The 21,242-nt window shown below is 50.8% G+C and overlaps 1 protein-coding gene across 3 annotated transcripts in view; it reads right to left on the reverse strand.

The window, feature by feature from the left end:
- Nucleotides 1–366: 366 nt before the first annotated feature.
- NEGR1 (neuronal growth regulator 1) overlaps nucleotides 367–21,242 on the reverse strand; it is a 171,374-nt gene continuing 150,498 nt past the window's right edge. For 2 of the 3 annotated variants that reach the window (XM_086841498.1, XM_086841497.1), the window contains one exon: nucleotides 367–2,957. In XM_086841498.1, coding sequence (XP_086697624.1) covers nucleotides 2,795–2,957 — 163 coding nt within the window. In that variant the 3' untranslated portion in view covers nucleotides 367–2,794. The remainder of the gene's footprint in view (nucleotides 2,958–21,242) is intronic. The other variant, XM_086841499.1, reaches the window with a different exon arrangement.

Consider the following 21,242-nt stretch of genomic DNA (forward strand, 5'->3'; position numbering starts at 1 on the left):
AACACATTCCAGACTGGTTGGAGTGTCCCCCATCCCCAGCCACCCTCCCACCCTGCAGTCCCTGCGGTCACCCTGCTCCTGGGAGCCTGTCCCAGCTCAGTGCACGAAGCAGCAGGAGCTGGGGTGTCCCCCTGTCCCACCCAGAGCCTGCCCCTGCCCCTCACACAGCCCCAGCACGCTCCTGCCCCCACAAACACCCCTGGCACCCACACAGCTCCCGCTTCTGCTGTGCTTGGGGTGTTTCTGTCCAGCCTGGACAGGAAGGATGTCCCCCCAAGTGAAAATCAGCCGTGGGACAGGATACCCCGTCCGTGTCGCCCAGTGCCTCTCCCTGGTGCGAATGCAAACATTCAACACTTCGCTGGATATTCTTCTTTCCATATTTAATAAAGCTGCTGCTCATTCTATTCTGTTGCTGGACAGATCAGGTTCCAAATATCAGGAATCACTGGAATGCAGTGTATCATTGGAATGCAGGATTGATCCAGCCACAGTATAGAACCCTCTCCCAATTTTACACACACGGGTTGGGTTATCCATATCCTTATTTTTCCCTTCATAAGACTGCACTGACACAAGACTTCCTGCAGCACCACTGTTTCTAGTGAATGGATTCTGAAATAGAGCACTTTAAAGCTGCAATACAAGAGAGATGGGGATATCAGGACCGATAAACTCATTTGAGTTGAGTTTGTACCCTTTCCTTGCAGAAAGGGTTCGCTCATGTTATTCCAGGTTTTAAAAAATGCCGCTTTTCTGAAGACAGCAACTGCTTGGCACACAGCTGTAAATAATAGGAGAAATAATACAGTCTGTCACTGAACACATGCAGAGTGATCCAGGATGTTTTATTGCCATCTCTTGGCGTGACCATCTCTGTTCCATCATCCCTTTCTCAGCAGGGACAGCAGAGGCACTGCACGTTCTGGCTGCACATTGGCCTGGGACACCTCGGGCTGAGCCCAGGAAACTCAGAGTTCTCCTTGTTGAAAAAATGGGATCTTGGGACTGCTGAGTATTCCCAGTGCTCAGCTGGGGCTGCTCACTGCCAAAACCTGCTGTGAGGAGGAAAAACAGGGGGCTGGGAGATTTGTGTCACCTACTGGAGCTCAAACACGGAACCTGGGAGTGATCACAGTGAAAGTGCTGCTGTCCCACCCAAGGCCAGGCTGGACGGGGCTTGGGGCAGCCTGGGAGAGTGGAAGTGTCCCTGTCCCTGGCTCTGTCCCTGTCCCTGTCCCTGTCCCTGTCCCTGTCCCTGGCCCTGGCCCTGGCCCTGGCCCTGGCCCTGGCCCTGGCCCTGGCCCTGGCCCTGGCAGGGGTGGGGTGGGATGGGCTTTGAGGCCCCTCCAACCCAACCCAGCCTGGGGTTTGTGAGGATTTTGCTTTCCTGTTGCCAGTAGTTGTTGGTGAGGATGGCAGGAGCTCTTGGGGCCACCAGGGGATCTGATGCCCGAGGGCTGCTGGCCACAGCCACCCCGGAGAGTGCCACCGGTGGCAGCTCTCAGGTGGGGTGAGCTGTGAGCAGCACTCCACAGCAGCACCACCAGGGATTTCAGGATTCAGGTACACACCAGGCTGAGCTGGTCCTTCAGCAGGTGACAGCAGTGTCCCCTCGAGCTGCACACGGTGCTGGGGACGCTGCCAGGGCCAGCCCTGCCCGGGCACGAGGGGACTCTCCCGGGGACGTGGCCTCGCTGCCACAGGGATATGTGGAGATAGAAAATCCTGCTTGATACTCCAGGGATTTGCAGGTGTCTCATGGTTCAAAGCATCCTTTATCATTGCTAAATCAGCCAAACCAGTACAAAATTGAGTGCAAGAAAAATACCAATCCACGTCGGCTTTGCCAGTAATACAAAAGGGACGATCCTGACCTTGACAGCCAGGTGGGAATTTGGCATTAGGGGAACATTCTGACATTCCAAAGGTGCCACAGAGGAATTGGAGCTCTGTTTTCTAATGGGAAATGTCGTTTTTACAGTGGTCAGAGGTGCTGGAGGGAGGAAGGGGTTGGTGCCAGCCTTGAGCTACGCCCTGCCCCTGTGGGAGAGGAGCTTTCCTCAGAGCCCACAGCACCTCTGTCCTCACCCAGGGATTTCCTATGCTCAAAAGGATGCTTCAGCATTTCCCAAAACACATTCCAGACTGGTTGGAGAGGAAGAGGAAAGTCGTGTTTCATGAAGGCACAACCATGCTGACTTGGCAGGAAAGAGGGAAGAGAACAGAAGCAGTACTGCGCAATGCAGTTATAGTACAAGGCTCATTCTTGAAACCTGAATATCATGCTAGAAGAAAATCTAGATATGTGTAATATTTTGAGGAAATATTTTGAAGGCAATGTTATTTGAATTTTTTTTTTTTTTTTACTCAAAAAAGAACAAATGTTTTTTGTGTAAGTTTGGATAGAATGCTAGTTGAGAAGGGAACTGAATGTTTGTATTGCAGCCTTAAAGAAGCACATTTTTACTGCAATATCCTTTTTTGTTTTTTTTTGTAAACTACAGTCTGCGACTCAGCAGACCATGACTGAATGCTTCTGAAAACTTGTCGATTACAAACATGAAATCACAATTAATATCCTCTAAAAGTAATTTCAGAGTTCTCACGTCTTAAAAAAGGACAATGTGTACTGCTCCACAAGGTAATGCAGCTAATCAAAAAAAAGGAGTTGAATTAAAGTATTTACATAATGAGCAATTCTACAGAAGGCGATCATCCCCATGTAAGCACTGATTATATCCCACGCTGCTTTTAACAAACTCTACCAGATTGGATCCAGTCATCAGCACTTTCAGAGAATCCTTAAAAGCCTTTTATGGGTCTTTACATTTAGTGCAGAAGGATGTTCTTCAGGTAGAATATGCTGCTGAGGGAGGACAGCGTCAACACCAGGGACCAGCAGGAGAACAGCACCTCGGCGTGCCCGGTGATCCCGTACTGGGCTGTGCTGGGAGCTGCAAGACAAGGACACGGGGTCAGTGACAATTCCCACTCTCAGCCCCTCACATCCATATTTTCCATGAATTATTCTCAGCTGTCTCTCCGGGCAGCAGAAGAATTCCTGTGGACAGCAGAGGAAAGGCTGTGAGCGCAGCCCGGCCCTGCTGCCTCCCCGCCCAGGGAAGAGCCCCGCTTGCTCCAGGAGGAGGAATCGGCTTTAAGGCAAGCACTTGAAAATGGGAGTGCTTCATTTTTAACCAGCTGAGTAATTGATCCATTTTGAAGTTGCTGAGCATTAAGGTCTGCAGTGCAATCAATGAGAGGGGACTGGATTAAGCTCTGGTGGAAAACAGCTCATTTTCTGCCCGGCTCCAGAAGCCGGAGTTTGACAATTGCACTCAGCTAAAGACACTAATGCTTATTTTGGAGAAATTGTATTTATTTGTTTACCACAAAGCCTCTCTTGGATTCCTGGGTAAACGCACACAAAGTGCAAAGAGGGGAAACACAAGAATTCAGCGTTGAGGAGCAAGGGAGGAGCTCATCCCTGGGGCAGGAACGTCCCAGCTGTGCCTCAAGGATGGACCCGGCAGGAACCTGTCCCTGACAGGACCAGGGAACGGCCTTAAGCTGGATGAGCGTTGATTTAGATGGGATGTGGGGAGGGAATTGTCCCCTGGCAGGGTGGGCAGGCCCTGGGATGGAATTCCCAGAGCAGCTGGGGCTGTCCCTGGATCCCTGGCAGTGCCCAAGGCCAGGCTGGATGGGCTTGGAGCAGCCTGGGACAGTGGGAGCTGTCCCTGCCATGGCAGGGCTGGGATGGGTGGGATTTGAGGTCCTCTCCAACCCAAAGCATTCCAGGATTCTGTGAAGCCATGGGTTTGCTCCTGGGAAGCCACAGGCAGGAGCACAAGGAGCTGTTCCCTCACCCTGCACCAAATCCCGCTTGCTTTCACAGGACACGTCCTCCGCAGCCCAGCCTTGTCCAGCCCAAATCCCGGAACACAAAACCCTTTGGTTTCTGTACAGAACCCCAGGGCTCCACTTTTAGCGTGTGACATTTTATTTGGCACAGTGAATGTGACGCAACCCGAAATCCTCTGCTTTCCCCCCGTGCAGAAAGGTTCAGGTAATAAACCCAAAACAAAACAAGATTAAACTTGGTTTTGAAGCTTGGTTTAGCGACTGATGGCTGTGACTAACTGCAGGCCAGGGCACCTGCTCTCCTCTCATTAAAAAGAGACTTTCTGTGCTAAGTCAGGATGACAAATCAACCTTTAATTTATTACAAGGGCCAGGCGAGGAAGCTGAAGCATAACACAGGTGCTATTTCATTTTATGGTACAAAAAGAGTTTCCCCAACTTAAAGATAATTTGAACTACGGTGGCTATAAAAGCGAGTGGAAAATTATGTAAATCTGATTTCCTGCATATGAACCAGCTCTGTCTTTCCAAGGCTTATTAAATCATACCTGGATTGTTTCTGCACAAAGGCAAGAGGCGAGTTAATGGGGGGAAAATGCACTGACTTGGGGAGATAATAGAAAAGAGTTACAGTTCCCAAAGCTGCCTAAGCAGGAGAATTGGACAGGAAAGAAACCTGAAGGAGAAGCTTAATTATCAATTATGATGTCACACGAGGCCCAGTGGATGACACACAGCTTAAAGTATTGGTCTAGACCCTTAAAAATTCTTAAAAATTAATAATCTCCTGCAGGCTTTTTCTCTTTCCTCCCTGGAATTTTGATCAACTTTTCCTGTGGCTCCTTGAATTCTTTGCTGGCCAAGCAAAACGCTGTTGCTGGATATTAATAAAATTCTGCAGATTTGTTTTGGGATATAAAGTTTAAAAATAAACACACCTTTAAAATTTAAAGACTCTGAGCACGATCTGCTCAGTCCTTGATCTACTCTGAGGAATTGTTTTGGTAAGGACCGAGCAGCCCTTGCTTTCCTGAGCATTTGCTGCCACGTAAGGGCACTTTGTTCTTGGGCTTGGTACTTTTCAAAGCATTTTGTGATGGTTCTGTGTGTCAGACTAAGCCCTCAGTTCAGGGAAAATGAAAAGGTTTAAGTGTTTGAGAGCAGCACAAACCCAGCTGCCTTTTTTTCCCCCCACTGAAATATTACCATGTCATTGTTTCACACACACACACGAGCTCCCAGTCTTAATATTTATGCAGGGAGGTAATGGTGGAGGAATGTGTGATTAGGCTTTAAATAAAAGCTGGAATTATTGGAGTCTGTGATTACACCTGCAGCCATCCTGGGCATTTCCACATCCCCCCTCCCCAGCACTACACAGAGCTGATGTTACAGAGGGTTTGGCAGAGCTTTGGGTGCCCAGAGAGGGGAAGGAGAGCTGTGTCAAGGTTGGACACAGGAATTTCTCCATGGAAAGGGCTGCCCAGGGAGGTTTGGATTCCCCAGCCCTGGGGGGATTTCAAAGCCCTGTGGATGTGGCACTTGGGGACACGGGGCAGGGTGGCCCTGGCAGTGCTGGGGATGGCTGGGCTCCATGGTCTGGGAGGGCTTTTCCAACATGAATGGTTCCATGGTTTTATGATCTGGTGCTGCAGATTCACTTCAGAGCCCTGGGAGTTATACCTTGAAGTGCCTTAAAAGAAAGTGAATTTCCACCTAGAAAAAGGTTAAAACGAGCTCCTGAACAGCCTGATGTCTGAAACATCAAATGACCCAGGATTTAGGAGACACAGGGAGTTTAAAATGTCAGCTGCAGCCACTGAGGGGTAATAATTTACTTTCCTGCCACCGGGTAAATCAGCATTTCCTTAGACCCAGAGGCTGCATCCCTGGGGTAAGGGAAGGACACACACAGAGCATCACCAGGGGCTGGGAAGGGCCTCAGGTACTCCCCCAGCACCTGGCCTTGGGAATTCAGGTTGGAGGGGACCTTAAACACCTCCTGAGGGAGCAGAAATCCCTGCCCAGGCCGTGCCAGGCACACCTCGGGTGCCCACGTGCCTCTGTAAACTCTCCTTTCCTCCAATGCAGGGATTATTGTGCCTAATCCTAATGTTTTACACCAGCCAGCACTTGTGGAAATATTTAAGACACCCTTAGCACAGATAGGATTATATTCAGACATCTCTCCTGGTGCTGAATAGAAAGGAACAAAGTAATATTGTATCAGTATCTCTAATTAATACAAGAGATTAGGAGAAGTGCTATGCTGGAACACACAAACCAGCATTTCCTAGCACCAAGGGCTGCATTAACCAGAAATAATTATAAGCTTTAATGCTGATGCTGTGTAGACAAAAGCACAGACCCCTCTAGGTTGTCTGAATAAGCAAGACTAATTCTGTTAAATGGATTATGCAGGGAGATGTTAATAAGCATTTCATTTAACTATATTCAGGTTAATCATTTACTAAAGGAAAGCCTTAATAAATTGGATTTTTTTGGTACAACATTTAAAATATACAGAGAAGGAAGGAATAAACTAACTCAAGGTCAAAGCAGTAAGGCAAAAAAAAAAAGGATGAAAAAGCCTAGGCTGTCAAATAACATTCTTTTAAAAGAAAAGATGGGGAGATAATGGGCCTCAGAAGGCTCGGGCCAGGCCCAGGGATAACATCTCTACATTTTGTTCTGCTGGAAGCCGCTGCAGGATTTATGGCTGTGGAGGAGAAGGTCGACAGTCTGTAAAAGACTCAGGGAGCAGCAGTGGTGATGGGCAGGGAATGCCTCCAGAACCAGCTCCAGAGGGAAGAGGCAGGAGGAGAAGCAGAGGGAAGGATTGGGGAGAGCTTGACCTTGGGAGAACAAACAAAACCTCCAAGTGTTGTATGAAAAGGAATCAGCGAGGATGGATTTGTTGAGAGGTATGCAAATGCAATCATGCTGGAAATGCAGGAAATGCAGGAAATGCAGGAGCATTAAACAGAGCAGCCCTGCTGCAGGCTGGCACTGAGCACTGAGCATGGCTCTGGCCACCTGGAGAGCACCTGGGAAGTGCTGGGAACTGTGGTGCTGTGGGAAGGAGCTCGGGGCACTCCAGGGCTCTCTCCAGCCTGGGCTGCCCCTGGCACAGCTTAAAACTTCCCTCCTGGGCTGGCCCTGCCTGGGGCACCTCCAGTCCTGGGTCAGTCCTGGGGTCAGTCCTGGGGTCAGTTCTGTGCTCCTCAGGACAAGAAGGACATTGAGAGGCTGGAGCATGTCCAGGGCAGGGAATGGAGCTGGGAAGGGGCTGGAGAATCCCTGATGGATCTGGGAAAGGGCTCAGCCTGGAGAAAAGGAGGCTCAGGGAGATCATCCAGCCCAGGGTTTGGAGGTTTGGCCCAGTCCATACCCAGGGCTCAGAGGTTTGGCTCAGTCCATGCCCAGGGCTCAGAGGTTTGGCTCAGTCCATGCCCAGGGCTCAGAGGTTTGGCTCAGTCCATGCCCAGGGCTCAAAGGTTTGGCTCAGTCCATGCCCAGAGCTGAGAGCTTTGGCCCAGTCCATGTGCCTTCAGCCCCTCCCTGGGTCATGGGGCTGCTATCTGGGGCAGGATCTCGCTTTCCTATATTGTCTGTCAAGGAGAGCTCAGCACTCCTGAGACAAATCTCTCTGAAGATCCTTGAGGAAGGACACGGAATATTGCAGGAGCTGTCCGAGAGCTGACTCTGCCCAGTGGATAAGCCAGAGCTGAGGAGGATAAAGCTGCAAAGTGCCAGGTGCTTAACAGAGGGGCTTTATCATCCTCTGGGCTGGGAGTGTTGGCAGAAAGATCCAGGAGATGAGCCCCAGAAGAGTGATGGGGTTGATAAGAAGGGGTTTTATCAGGCCCTGTCCATCAGCATTCACACAGGGCTGCAGGCAGGGCAGGAACTAGGAAATGAAATGCTGATTTGTCCTTATTTCAAATTTAAATGAATAAAAAAGCACTTTATGTGTCTTAAAATGGGAAAGCAGGGACTAAAATATGATTGCTAGAACTGCAGAAGCAAAAATCAGCTGTTTGTCATGCTAAAATCTGAAAGCTTAGTGTTTTAAACACTCGAGACACGCCACCAGCAATGTCTCAAAGTGAAATATGATCCCAGTCTGTGCTTGTGCACTCACAGAAAATGAGACAGAAGCATTGCTTGTTTCAGTCATGAAGACCCCAGTTGGGATGTGCCCCGTGTCTAATTCAAAACCGATCTTGACGCTGATTTTGGCTGAGGTAAAATATAAAATATGATATTTACAGGTTGAAAATCAGAGTCAAGCAATGAGCAGATGGTAACCATGGCCACGAGCTGTGTAATTGTGAATTGTGGGGATCTGGGAACTGGGGGTCCCTGGCCCCAGCAGGCAGAAGGAGACACTCGTCCCCTCCCTGCCCTCCACAGCAGTCAGAGTCACCTTTCCCTTTCCCTGGTAAATAACTCATGCTAAATACTGTAAACAGCCACAGACTCATTTCAGACTGCTAAAAATACACCCAGCGATGGAGATAATTTAAAGTCAGATCATTTTTGCTTGTGAGGGCGGTGGGGCTGCCAGCCCCAGGGTTCAGTGAGGCCTGCACGGCCCCGGCTCACGGGCACCGAGGGACAGCAGGCCCGGGGCTGAGCCTCGGGGGGAAAAAAGGGGTTAAGGGTATCAAAAAAGCCTCTGGAATAAAACATTTCCCAAGTCAGCAACTGCTCAAGAGCACTGAGTGGTTCCTCACTCAGTGGGGCCTAAAAATCCCTGCAGGTCCTGGTCCCTCTGTGGGATCTGGCTGTGGTTCCTGCTCGGTCATGGGGAGGAGAAGCTCCAGGGAGAGCTGGGGGGCTCACCTGGAGAGGAGAAGCTCCAGGGAGAGCTCAGAGCCCCTTGCAGGGCCTGAAGGGGCTCCAGGAGAGCTGGAGAGGGACTGGGGACAAGGCCTGCAGGGACAGGACACAGGGAATGGCTGCCAGTGCCAGAGGGCAGGGCTGGATGGGATCTGGGGCAGGAATTGTTCCCTGGCAGGGTGGGGAGGCCCTGGGATAGAATTCCCAGAGCAGCTGGGGCTGTCCCTGGATCCCTGGCAGTGCCCAAGGCCAGGCTGGATGGGTTTGGAGCAGCCTGGGACAGTGGGAGCTGTCCCTGCCATGGCTGGGGTGGCACTGGGTGATCCCCACAGTCCCTCCCAACCCAGCCCATTCCAGGATGCTCTGGATGTCCCTGGGTATCCCGGAATCAGAGCAGTGGTGCTGCTCTGACAGTGCAGGACAAGCTTTAGTGACAGCTCCAGGAAACAGCCCCCATTTTCAACCTTCACACACTGCTCAGGTGTGTCTGCAATGGAATTTCATTTAGTCAGAGATAAAGCTGATGGTATCAAACAGAAACACCTTCCCTGAAATACTGCACAGGAAAAGAATCTCTCTAATGCCTCGATGGGATGAATGAAGCGGGCGCTGAGCACGGAGAGCTCCGAGTCTAACAGGATGAAATAGTACAGCCCTGATGGACTCGGATCCCTCTGCAAGGAATATTTCACAATCCCGAGAAGTATTTATGAGGAAAATTACTGTGAGGGAACAGAATGAAATTTGGCTTTGTATATCATCCTTTATACTCGAGTCGTGTCCCATTTCTTTGTGTGGCTGAGGAGCGCAGTCGTGTTGGAAAAATGAACCATCTCTGAGGAGCTCCAGAGCGATGGATGGGAACAGCCTTGAGGAATGAGCTGACTTGGAACAGACAGGGGAGCCAGGAGCCCCAGTCCTGGGATGAACCCGTGCTTAACAGGATCCCCAGCTCATCCCTGCCTGGAGCCAGCAAAGGAGCTGGCAGAAATCAGCCAAGGGAGCAGGGAATCAATGGCTCTGGGCAGCAGGAGCAGACCCCATCACCCACAGTCCCAAATCATGGCCCCAGCACTGTCCAAATGCTCCTGGAGCTCCAGCAGCCTCAGGGCCGTGCCTGTGCCCTGGAGATCTGGGCAGTGCCAGCACCCTCCGGGGAAAAACCTTTCCCAAAATCCAGCCTGAACGGATGAGATGCCTGAGTAAGGCTCAGCCTCTCCCCCACCTCACAAGAATCCTCCAGATTTACTGCTCTTGGCACATCAGGGCAAAGGAAACCACAAATCCAGCTTGGATTTCTGAGTCCAAACCCTGCTGTCCTGTCTGGAAGAGGTGGAATAGCAGCAGCTGCTGAGGTTCTGGGGAGCAGCCCATGGGAGGGATCTCTGGAAAGGAACAGGTAAATCCTGTGTTATTCCAGGGCACTGTGCAGTGCTCTGGGCACACAGCTGGCTTGGGATGGCACGTGTTCATGGCTGGGACTCCATCCTCTCCCCATCTGCCCCGATTTTGGGTTCATCTGCAGCAAACAGCAAACCCAACCTTGTTTAGCCTGAAGTTAAATATAATCCAAGCCTGACGCTGGGTCCTGTCTGGGAATCCAAAATCAAACAGGACAAAGGCTCAGGATCTTCCACTGGACGTGGCAAACCCAACTTTGGTTAAGAGAGCATTGAAAATAAACCATGGAAACGCCAGAGAAAGCACTGGGAGAAGAAAGCCACTCTTCCCATTCCCATTCCCATTCCCATTCCCATTCCCAGTCCCATTCCCAGTCCCACTCCCACCCCATTCCCCCATCCCTGTGCTGAGTGGCACAGCTCCCACCAGAGCAGGAGGTCTGGAAAGCTTCCTGAGGGAAGGAGATCCAGGGAGAGCCAAGCACGGAGGCTCTCCATGGGGGACATTCCCACACCAAGTGATGGGGAAGCTTTGGAGCCACCTGCCAGGGTTCCAGCTGGAGAAATCCCCCCTGACACGTGGGAAGAGCAGAGTGAAAACGTCGGCTGCGGGGAGCTCAGGGTCTCGTGGAAGCAGAGAGCTCTCGGCTCCCGTGCAGATCATTCTGGCAGCCTACAATAACTGCTTCCCTGACAATGTGGCTCTCATTTGTAAGTGTCACATTGGAGACAAGGAAAAGCATTTTAATGTGACAGAAAAATTTGACTTGGGAGCTAATTACTTTAATTTGAGGGAATTTTTGGCTCATCTGCATACTTGACAATTATTTACAACTTACATTGGTAATTAGAGGTTGGGTCTTGTGCTGAAATATTGCAAATGGCTTTGGAGACATTTGCTGATCCTCCTAACTTTGAGAGGAAATGAATTTATTAGTAGTTAATATGTAAAATATTTGTACTTCTGACCTTTTGTTAAACATTCTTCCTATATTTTAAATGATTGGTTGTCAGAGCCATTTTTCTCCAAGTGACGTGTGACATTGTAAATAAGCTCTTGAATTAAGCAGCACATTAAATCTCTGTGTTCAGCAGCAACCTTTGATAGTTCTCATATATCAGGAAGACTTTGTTGGTTCTGCTGTGTTGAGGCGATGTCATACAGCAGCGTGAATGATAATTTTTTACACTGAACTTTCCAGTTTCTGCACGCTTTCCACATCATTCTTGTGCTCTTGACAAAGGGTGTGGAGTTAAGCAGATCAGAGCATGATTTCTCTCCTTTTTTTGGTGTGTGAGGAAGGAATTTTTTGGCTGGAAGTGCTGGTAGCCTTTCAGCAAATCTTCCACTGAGGTGGTTGGCAGGTGATTTCTAAGATGTGGGGTTTATTCAGATTTCTGCTGATTTTCTTAAGCATTTCTGGTGGGTTCCTCTTGCTCGTATTTCTGCACAGTGCACGTATTCCTCTCTTTCTATAGGAATATTAAAAACCCCATAATCCACGGAAATTTATTCCCAAAATGTGCCAACAGCCAAGGAATTAATCACCAGTAGTGTTTTGATTAGAAGAAGGTGGTGGGTGACATAAAGGACCAAGTCCAACTGTTTGCTTGTCCCAGAAGTGGCACCTTGAGTCATAACAGCCCCAGGCTGGGCCAGGGGAGCTCAGGGGGGACAGCAGCAGGAATTTCCCCATGGAAAGGGGGGTCAGGCCCTGGAAGTGCCCAGGGAGGGTTGGATCCCCATCCCTGGAGGTGCCCAGGGAATTCCTGGAGGTGGCACTGGGTGCTCTGGGCTGGGGACGGGGTGGGCATTGCTCAGGGACTGGACTCAGTGATCTGGGGGGCCTTTTCCAAGCTCGGTGCTTTTGGGATTTGGCTCTGTGAGCTGTGTCCTCCCCAGGCCTGCCCTGTGCATCAGCAGCACCCAACCCTGTCCTGTGTGATGGGTACAGCTGAAGCTGCAGGGCACAGCAAAAACCCCTCCAGAAAGGGGATCCCTGCCTGTGGACATGATTTTCTGAGCCTGAGAGAGTTCCAGCCTGTCAGGGGCTGACCTGTTTCCCAAGGGAGAGTCTTTTGGGAAACTTTTCTCTCTCAAGGACTGTTTTTCTGTAAATAGCTTTGGGTGTCAATACCTCACAGATGTTCTGAGTGTTTTTCTCTTGTCCCACCAGTGGGATGAGGGAGGTGTTGTTCCTTGTACCACTCAGGTTAACCTGTATTGGAACACCCGACAAAACAGGTAGAAAACCCCAAAATAAAGGCTTTTGTCTCCTTGGAAATAAACCCTCTGCTGCTGTGGTATTGAACCCATGGCTTCTACCTCGTGTCCTCTAGCGACAGCGGCCTGGTGGAATCTCAGGGAGAGCAGAGTGGGGTCCTGGCAGCTCTCAGGGAGAGCAGAGCAGGGTCCTGGCAGCTCTCAGGGTCAGCAGAGTGGGGTCCTGGCAGCTCACAGGGAGAGCAGAGTGGGGTCCCCAGCAGTGTCCTGGCAGCTCTCAGGGAGAGCAGAGTGGGGTCCCCAGCAGGGTCCTGGCAGTTCACAGGGAGAACAGAGTGGGGTCCCCAGCAGGGTCCTGGCAGTTCACAGGGAGAACAGAGTGGGGTCCTGGCAGCTCACAGGGACAGCAGAACAGGGTCCTGGCAGCTCACAAGGAGAGCAGAGCACGGTCCCAGCCACTCTCCCCTGAAGGCAGCCAGCGAGGCAGTGCCCCCCTGCCTTCCACAGCCTGGAGCGCTGGGCCTGCTCATGAGGGATGATGGCAATTTCCACGGGGCTGTGTGTGCAAGGAACAAACATAACTCATCACAGCTGAGCTATTTGCTCTTCAGAGCCAAGAGCGTTTGTCTGCAGCCCTTGACGTGACATTAACTATTCATGGAACTGGAGAGTGTTCAAACACTGCCCCAGTAAAATTGTTGCTACTTTTCAACTTGATTGAGATCTTCCCCAGGCAGGCTGTGCTGCAGCCGGGGCTCTCCACACGTCAGGAGTGCAGGGAGCCACAGACTGATCCCTGAGAGCCGCCCCTGGCTGGGGACTCGGTGCCTGGACGCTTTACTGAAGGGATTTGTCACTCTGAGCACACCCTTTGTCACCTGCAGCTCCCTGGGGTGGCTCGAGGAGGGGAATCCTTCTCCCATCCCTGACCCCACTGAGGGATCCTTCTGTTAGAATGGGCAGGCCCTGGGATGGAATTCCCAGAGCAGCTGGGGCTGACCCTGGATCCCTGGCAGTGCCCAAGGCTGGGCTGGATGTACCCTGGGACAGTGGCAGTGTCCCTGCCATGGCAGGGGGGGACACTGGATGGGATTTATTTAATGTCCCGACCAAGCCAGGCCATTCTGTGACTGCGCTTCCATTTACCTTCAATCCCTGCTCCCTAGGATGAGTTATTTGGGATTGCAGCAGGAGCTGATTTGCCATCGGGAGGATTCCGAGCTCTTGCAGCTGCCTGTGGGCGAGAGGGAATGATCCCCCCACTTCCAGAGCCATTTGGGGTTGGATTTCTGCTGGGGGTCCCTTTCCAGAGCCCCTCACCCTTCCTGCCTGCTGCTGCTCTGCAGCTTTTCCTGCTGCTGGAGGATTTTGCATCAGGAAGCTTTTCATGCCCCAGCCTTCCCCACTCGCTTTTCAGCTTAATCCTGAGGATTTTGGAGACATTACGGCTCAGCTTTGCATATGTTATTACACAGAAGAGAGGAAAAAAGCCCCAATAGCTGGGATTTTTCAAAGCTGACTGGGAGTCTTAGGCATGCAGGTTCTGTTAAGAGTCATGCCTTTGAAAATCTCTATCAATTAGTACAGTATTTTGGTGCTTTTGGGACAGAGATGGATGCCTTGAAACTGATAGCCCTGAGACACGTGCAGAAAGACATATTCTGCCTCAAACCCAATCTTTTTTTCCTAGTTTGTACCGTGTCTAAACCCTAAAATCCTTCAGGTTTCTGACTGGCAGTGACAATCTGCATTGAACAGGGTGGGATTTCCACCTCTGTAAAACACAGCTCCTTCTGCTAGGGACTGCACTTGGCCCCCGTGGGTCCCTTCCAGCTCAGGATATCCTGTGATTCCGGGGAAACTGAGCACTAAATGTGGCTGTGCAGCATGGCAGGGGAGGGCACAGCAGGCTGGAGGTTTGGGATCCTTACACACAGCGAGTCAGGCTCATTCCTGCTGTGTCTCTAACCCCTTGCTTTGGCAGGTTCCTGCGGATTATTCAAATGGCTCCCTGCTTTCTGATTCCAAAATGCACACCCCCTTTGTTCCAGGGAACACCCTCTCGAGCTCTCCAAACCCACTTGTTCTCTGAACCGCCTGGTTTGGCAGAGAGCTCATCCTGGGTGGATCTGTGGGGCTGGGTGGGACACCCACTGCTGGGTGGGACACTCAGTGCCACCAGGGACATCCCTGCTGGGTGGGACACTCAGTGCCACCAGGGATATCCCTGCTGGGTGGGACACTCAGTGCCACCAGGGACATCCCTGCTGGGTGGGACAATCACTGCTGGGTGGGACACTCAGTGCCACCAGGGACATCCCTGCTGGGTGGGACACTCAGTGCCACCAGGGACATCCCTGCTGGGTGGGACACTCAGTGCCACCAGGGACATCCCTGCTGGGTGGGACACTCAGTGCCACCAGGGACATCCCTGCTGGGTGGGACACTCAGTGCCACCAGGGACATCCCTGCTGGGTGGGACAATCACTGCTGGGACACTCACTGCTGGGTGGGACACTCACTGCTGGGTGGGACACTCAGTGCCATCAGGGACATCCCTGCTGGGTGGGACACTCAGTGCCACCAGGGACATCCCTGCTGGGTGGGACACTCAGTGCCACCAGGGACATCCCTGCTGGGTGGGAGACACTCACTGCCTGGACATCACTGCTGGGTGGGAGACACTCACTGCTGGGACATCACTGCTGGGTGGGACACTCACTGCTGGGTGGGACACTCAGTGCCACCAGGGATATCCCTGCTGGGTGGGAGACACCCACTGCCATCAGGGACATCCCTGCTGGGTGGGACACTCACTGCTGGGACATCACTGCTGGGTGGGACACTCAGTGCCACCAGGCACAGAGCTGGGCTGTCCCACTGCTCCTCACTGCTCAGAGGCAGCGCTGCCTCTCTGGGACATGGCTGAGACAATCACAAGGCTGAGCCGTGCCCCTCAGAGATGAGGGGGACAGAAGGTGCCAAGGGCAGTGATTCCACCCCGGTGCTGGGAGTGACAGGCGCTGCTGAGGGTGCCAGTGTCACCATGGCTCCGTGGAGTGGGAGGCTGGCAGGGAGCAGGCTGCCACTCAGGCACTGAGTTCATCTTCCGCTGCCTCATGCCAGCAGCTTCTTCTCATGGAAATGTCTGACTCAGCAGCTGAAAACGGGAAAATATTTTGCACAGCTTCCATCTTAATGAAAAGCATCTTTAAAATTTTAATCAGACGGCTCCATACTGTTCTGTGGATTCAGAGGCTCAGTTAAAATCTGGGCTTCCTGAAAATCATGAACAGGAGCAGGTGCCAGTGATAAAGGAATATTTATTGAATTGTTCAGAGCTGCTGCTTGAAGCTGTTACAGCCCAGCTCTTGGAAGGGTGCGGGCCTGGCTCCGCTCTCATGTTTCTCCCTACAAATTTTGGTGCTGTTTTCTTTAACCCAGAGAGCCCCTTGGAAAAACCCACACTCAGCCTTTCAGGGTGACGTGTTAAGAGCTTATCTGGAAAGTTTAGAGGAGGACAAAAGCCAGATTAAAATGCACCTCAGTAGACTGGGCCTTGTGATTGTTTGTGGGAAGGGGAAGGAAAAGATGCAGCGATGGAGCTTTTAAACATCCTCCATCGATGGAGCTTTTAAACATTGGGTTCAGAGAAAGGGAATGGCTGATCCTGTGTCATCCTGGGATGTTGTTTTCCATCCTGGCTGGAAATACTGTTGGCAACTCCATCAAAATGTCCATGTTGCACAGAATCTCTAAATGCAGCTGGCATGGAACTGAAATTTCCATTTGATGCGAGATTCAGACAGGGAAAAGACAAAAAAAGAAGAAGTGTTGCCTGGAATGAGATGGGGAGCCTGGAAGGAAGCCAACATAATTTTTTTTTCCCACTCAAAACTCAACAGGCCTTTATTTGAATTTCTTTAAAACTGACATATTCATGGAGTTTTCAAACAGGCTTTTTCTGACAAGTCCCTTAATCCCCCAAGCCTTCCTCCCTCAACAACCCAAGTTTGTCAGATGCTTCCCTGCCAGCTGTAGCTGTAGGCTCCTCCATATTCCACACAGAGCTGGGCCCTCCCTGAAGTTATGGATACACAGCTCTATATACATTTTAAATCTCTGCACATGGCCACCCATCTCATCGAGATGGATATATGCATATTTATTCCTGTACAATTCCTGTAGTCAGCCAGTTCTGGCTGATCAAACCTTCACTTAAAACATATCCTTCTGTGATAAATAAAAACACGGACTGCTCTCTTCCTGCTGGTGAATCACATTCTGGAATCTCCTGCTTGTCTTCTCTCAGTCAGAGCTGGGGCTTGGTGTAAACAGCTTGTACAAAGAGCAAGGGAACGGCTGGAGCTGGCCAGGGCAGGCTCAGGCTGGATTTTGGGAAAGGTTCTTCCCCCAGAGGGAAGCACTGCTCAGACCCCAGGGAATGGTCCCGGCCCCGAGGCTGCCGGAGCTCCAGGAGAGCTTGGACAGCGCTGCCAGGGATGGCCAGGGTGGGGTTGTTGGGGGGTCTGGGCAGGGCAGGAGCTGGATCCAGGATCCTGTGGGTCCCTTCCAGCTCAGGACATTCCATGATTCGGGGATATCTGTGTTTTAAACACTCTGTGGGAAGTTAGAGCTGCACTGGGAAGAGCCCTCCTGGTGTTCCCAAGGCTCCCATGCTAGAGCTCCTGCACACAACACACCCCTGACAAACGCTGATCCCACCTGCAGAAACATGAATTGATCTGACCCTAAACCCCCAGCAGCAAGGACACTGATCCCTTGAGGCTGGGACCTTTCAGCCAGGGTGAGCATCCCTCAGAGATGGGGAGGAACCTCCGTGGCTCATCCCCGGCACTGGAAACGGGGGAGAGATTAAAGAATGGGTGGGAGAAAGCAGCAACGGGAGGTTGAGCATCTCTCCACCTTCCACATCCTCCACCCTTCCCACAGCCTCCAGAAGCCATTTCACACCTGGCCCTGCTCTGCTTTCCTGGCATCTCTCAGAAGCACTCCTTGGTTAAAACGCGAAATCCCAGCCAACTGATCGATGTGTGATATTGTAAAATATTCAGCTTTCTCAGAGCAGCTTCTTCTCCTAACTGGGCTTCTCATATTCGTGGGAAAACTCATTAATATTGAAATCCCCACTGACAGAAGGCTTGTAGGCAATACAGCATCAGGAAAAAAACATCCTTGTATTTTACATGCCGGCTTAGAGAGTGGGAATCAATGGACTAAAAACGACCTAGTTCTACTCCTATTTTTCAGCTGATAGAAAGCAGCTCTCTTGATATTAAATAATGCATCTCTTCAGCAAGCAGTGAATAATGTGATTTAGTGTGTTCAAACATTCTGCTGGAATGATGATGCAGGCTCTGAACGCGCTGAATGTCACTGAGCACACCCCGAGACGCTCGTTCAGCTCGAGCAGGAATGTTTACCTAATTCCACACGCTGGCTCCGAGGCTGTGCCTTCACGGGACGGTTTGCAAACACGGAGTTCACCTGTTTGTGGCAGCAGGTGACACTGGAAATAGCGCTGGAAGGCAGCTATTTCCCACAGGATATAATTCCCAGCGCTCCCCGGCCGCGGGTTCCCGCAGAAACACAGAATTAACGGTGCAGGTGCGCGGAGCTGGCTGCACACACAAAGCAGCTTTTCCTGGCACAGGGAAGCACGCTGGAGTTTCACACCTGCCCGCGTTCTGAAATGCAGCAGCAATGCTCCCAACGAAACGCTTTTGGCTGATTAACCAGGAGCTTTCATATATTGATAATTTCGAGATATTCACCTGTCTGATGCCAAACTCCTCACAGCAGCACTTGATAAAAAACCCTCTGGGTGTTTTATACCTGGCACCTGGGACAGAAGAACCTCTGGTGTTCAGGGATGGGAGACTCTGCCTTCCCTGCCAGGTGGGGCATTTGGGAGGCAACCAAGTGGCCACCAAGCATCACGAGCTCTTAGAACAAACACACACCCTCCCCTAACAGGATTCAGAAGTTAAATTTGCAGTCATCCAGGATCTGTTACCCGAAATCTGGATCCCCTTTTCATGCCCCGTTGGCGTTTTGGAAGGAATTGCACAAAGAGGGAGAAGCAAGAGCAGCTTCCTTGGCTGCTGAGGCACAACTGGCTCTGGCTCTTGCCCCAGGGCTCCTCCCTGCTCCTCCTGCTGACACACAAAGTCCTCCAGCTGCAGGAGCACGGCGCGTTCCTCACCAACAGACAGAACTAATGGGAGAAAAGCACTGTAAATTCCGAAATTCAGAGTCCAGCCTTGCAGATTCTCCTTACACAAAACCACTGATTGATTTAAATGGGATTTGCAACTGCATAAGAGGAGGAAAACTGGAGGGGTTGGCAGGTTTCCCATGAAACAAACAGAGCCTGCTCGAATTGAAGTATTATTCGGTATTCTGGCATATTAAATGTGTTAGATATGCAGAAAGGCAGAGGAGGGAGAAGCAAGTGAAGTTCAAGGAGTTGTCCAACCTGCCCAAGTGCTCTTTTAAACACACGCTTTTGTTCCTGAGAAAATTAAATAACTTAAGGTCCTTCTCTCTCCGGCTCCACTTTTTATAAAAGTGCCTCATAAGATGTGAAATCATTAATTAAAGAAGATTCCTCAATTATTCTCTCTGACCTGTCACAGTTACTTGTTTAGTCAGCGTTAAGAATTCAGCAACATCTTCAAAGGCTTTTCAAGACACCACCTGTGAGCTAATTATGCTGAAGGAGGAAAGATTTGTAAGGAGCTCCGGCTCCTGGCGCTGCCTGAAACACAGATACCGAGCGTGGCCCCAATTTTGTAACTTTCTGCAGCTAATTCTACATGCCTGAAGCATCGTCGCTTCAAATGAGGAAAGTAAATCCCAAGGGGGTGGAAAAAGGCTCCAGCAGAGAAATGCACAAATGTGTCACCGGGGCTCTCAAACACGGCGCTGCTTTGCATGAATTAAAAATGTTTTAAATGCTTTGGGAACTGGGGGGGGATCCTGAAAGTTCTCCAGGATTGCTACAGATTCCTCACTTTCTGCAGACAGTAACTGCCCAGCTTGGTCTCCAAGGAAGATCCTGGGAAACTGAAGCAGTGGTGATGGAACATCGAACGTCCTGTCAGTCATTCCCTTCATTTCTGGGACAGCCCTGGCCTCCAGCTCTCCCTGTGCCAGCTGCACTCAGAGACAGACTGGGGTGTTCTCACAACCTCTGCCTCAGCACCGAAACCCTACAAAGGATCTGTGTCCTTCCAGCAGCAAACCTGCAGAGAGCACATCCCCTGAAGCTGCACTGGAGTGCTGAGGGATGCTGGTAATTAGCTCATTAGCTGCAGAGCCTTGATTGAGCAGGAAGGAGGCTGATGCTCTGCCTTCTGGCCGATGTGAGACACGAGGGTGAAGTGAGTTCCTACAGATTATTCATCCATGGTTTGTATTCCTGCATGGGGGAAGCGGGGCAGGCAGACAGACCCAAAGCCCTCTTGGCCAAAACCTCCCAGGAGGGCTTTAAACCAAGTCCCAAATGTTGTCCCTGCCCGTGGCAGGGGCTGGAGCTTGATTTGAAGGTCCCTTCCAGCTCAAACCATTCTGTGATTTATGATAAATCTAATTTTACTGTCACTGCAGCTATGGAGGGGTAACCCAGGTTTTCTGCCACCATCTCCCAGCCCAACCTGCTGCTCTCCCTGCTGGTGCTGCAGCACACGAGGGACTCTGTTCCCCCCACTCTGGGAAGTTTTTCATTGCCTCTGCAGCTGAATAACTTGGTAACAATAGCGCTGGCATTTTCCAGCTATTTACCAGGCTAAAATTAGCCAAGTAGAGGGACTATCACGGTGTTATTTAATTATGGAAGGCAAACAGAACAGTTCAGTGCAATGCCACTGCTGGTACCAGAGCTCATTTCCAGGAGGACAGACTCAATAATAAATTTTCAACCATTTTGAGAGCTGTCTTGAAACCCTCCTCCCCTTTTCTGTTGTCTTTCAGCAGAACAGATGTTGGTTTTTAACTGCAAATTGAGCTCAGGGTACTTTCCTTGGTAATTTAAAGTTGGATTTACTCATGTAGTTTCATAACTATTGCAGCTTTAATGACTTACAAATTTTTCTTCTATTGTGTTCAGAGGTTTTCATATTCTCAATTTCATGTTTGGAAAGAGCCCTCTCTACCTAGCACCGTGCTTTCAGAATGAGGAGAGGGATCATCATTAAAGGACTCTATTCCTTTCCACTGCCCCATCTCCATCCTGCTCCCAAAAATACACATAATTTTGCTCATTTGGTGCAAATTTCTGCAGACAAGAATCCAAACACATCTCAGAGCTGTGTTACTTGAACAGCAGTTTTTGAAAGTGAGGAACGGCTGTGACTCTGTTGGAGCACTCACTCACAGAGATTAAACCCAGAAATGTTACTGGAGCCTGTTCCAAGCTGCCAGCGTTATCCCTCTGTCCCTGGACAGAGCTTGGGACAGGATCAGGCTGAGGGCACTTTTTCAGGAATTACAAACCCCGCTGTTAAAGCAGACTCAGAGTGGGGTTCTCCTATCGCCACTGTGCACACCCGGCACAGCAGCGACTCCTTCCTTCTTCTCAGCTTCTCTTAACTCCAGAAATAATTCCCCAGCTTATTTCCAACAGCTCAGTTGTCCAGAGTGACTGTGGAAAATCCCAAGGATAAGGATTTTTATTGCAAGCACTATCAGCTGTTTGCAGGGCAGCCTCTCTCCCCTCCCGTGGGGGTGGATGGAGGCTGCTCCTGCAGCTCAGAGGTTTTGCTGTGCCTCTGGCTGCAGCCACAGGACAATCTCTGCCCTGAAGGAGATGGAGACAGGGCACAGCCTCTGCCCTAGGGGAGATGGGGAGCTCTGGGGAGCTGCCCAGGGCAGGCAGGGAGGCA

Source organism: Cyanistes caeruleus, chromosome 9 (genome assembly GCF_971803275.1).
Source record: "Cyanistes caeruleus chromosome 9, bCyaCae1.hap1.1, whole genome shotgun sequence".
In the NCBI taxonomy this organism is placed as follows: Eukaryota; Metazoa; Chordata; class Aves; order Passeriformes; family Paridae; genus Cyanistes; species Cyanistes caeruleus.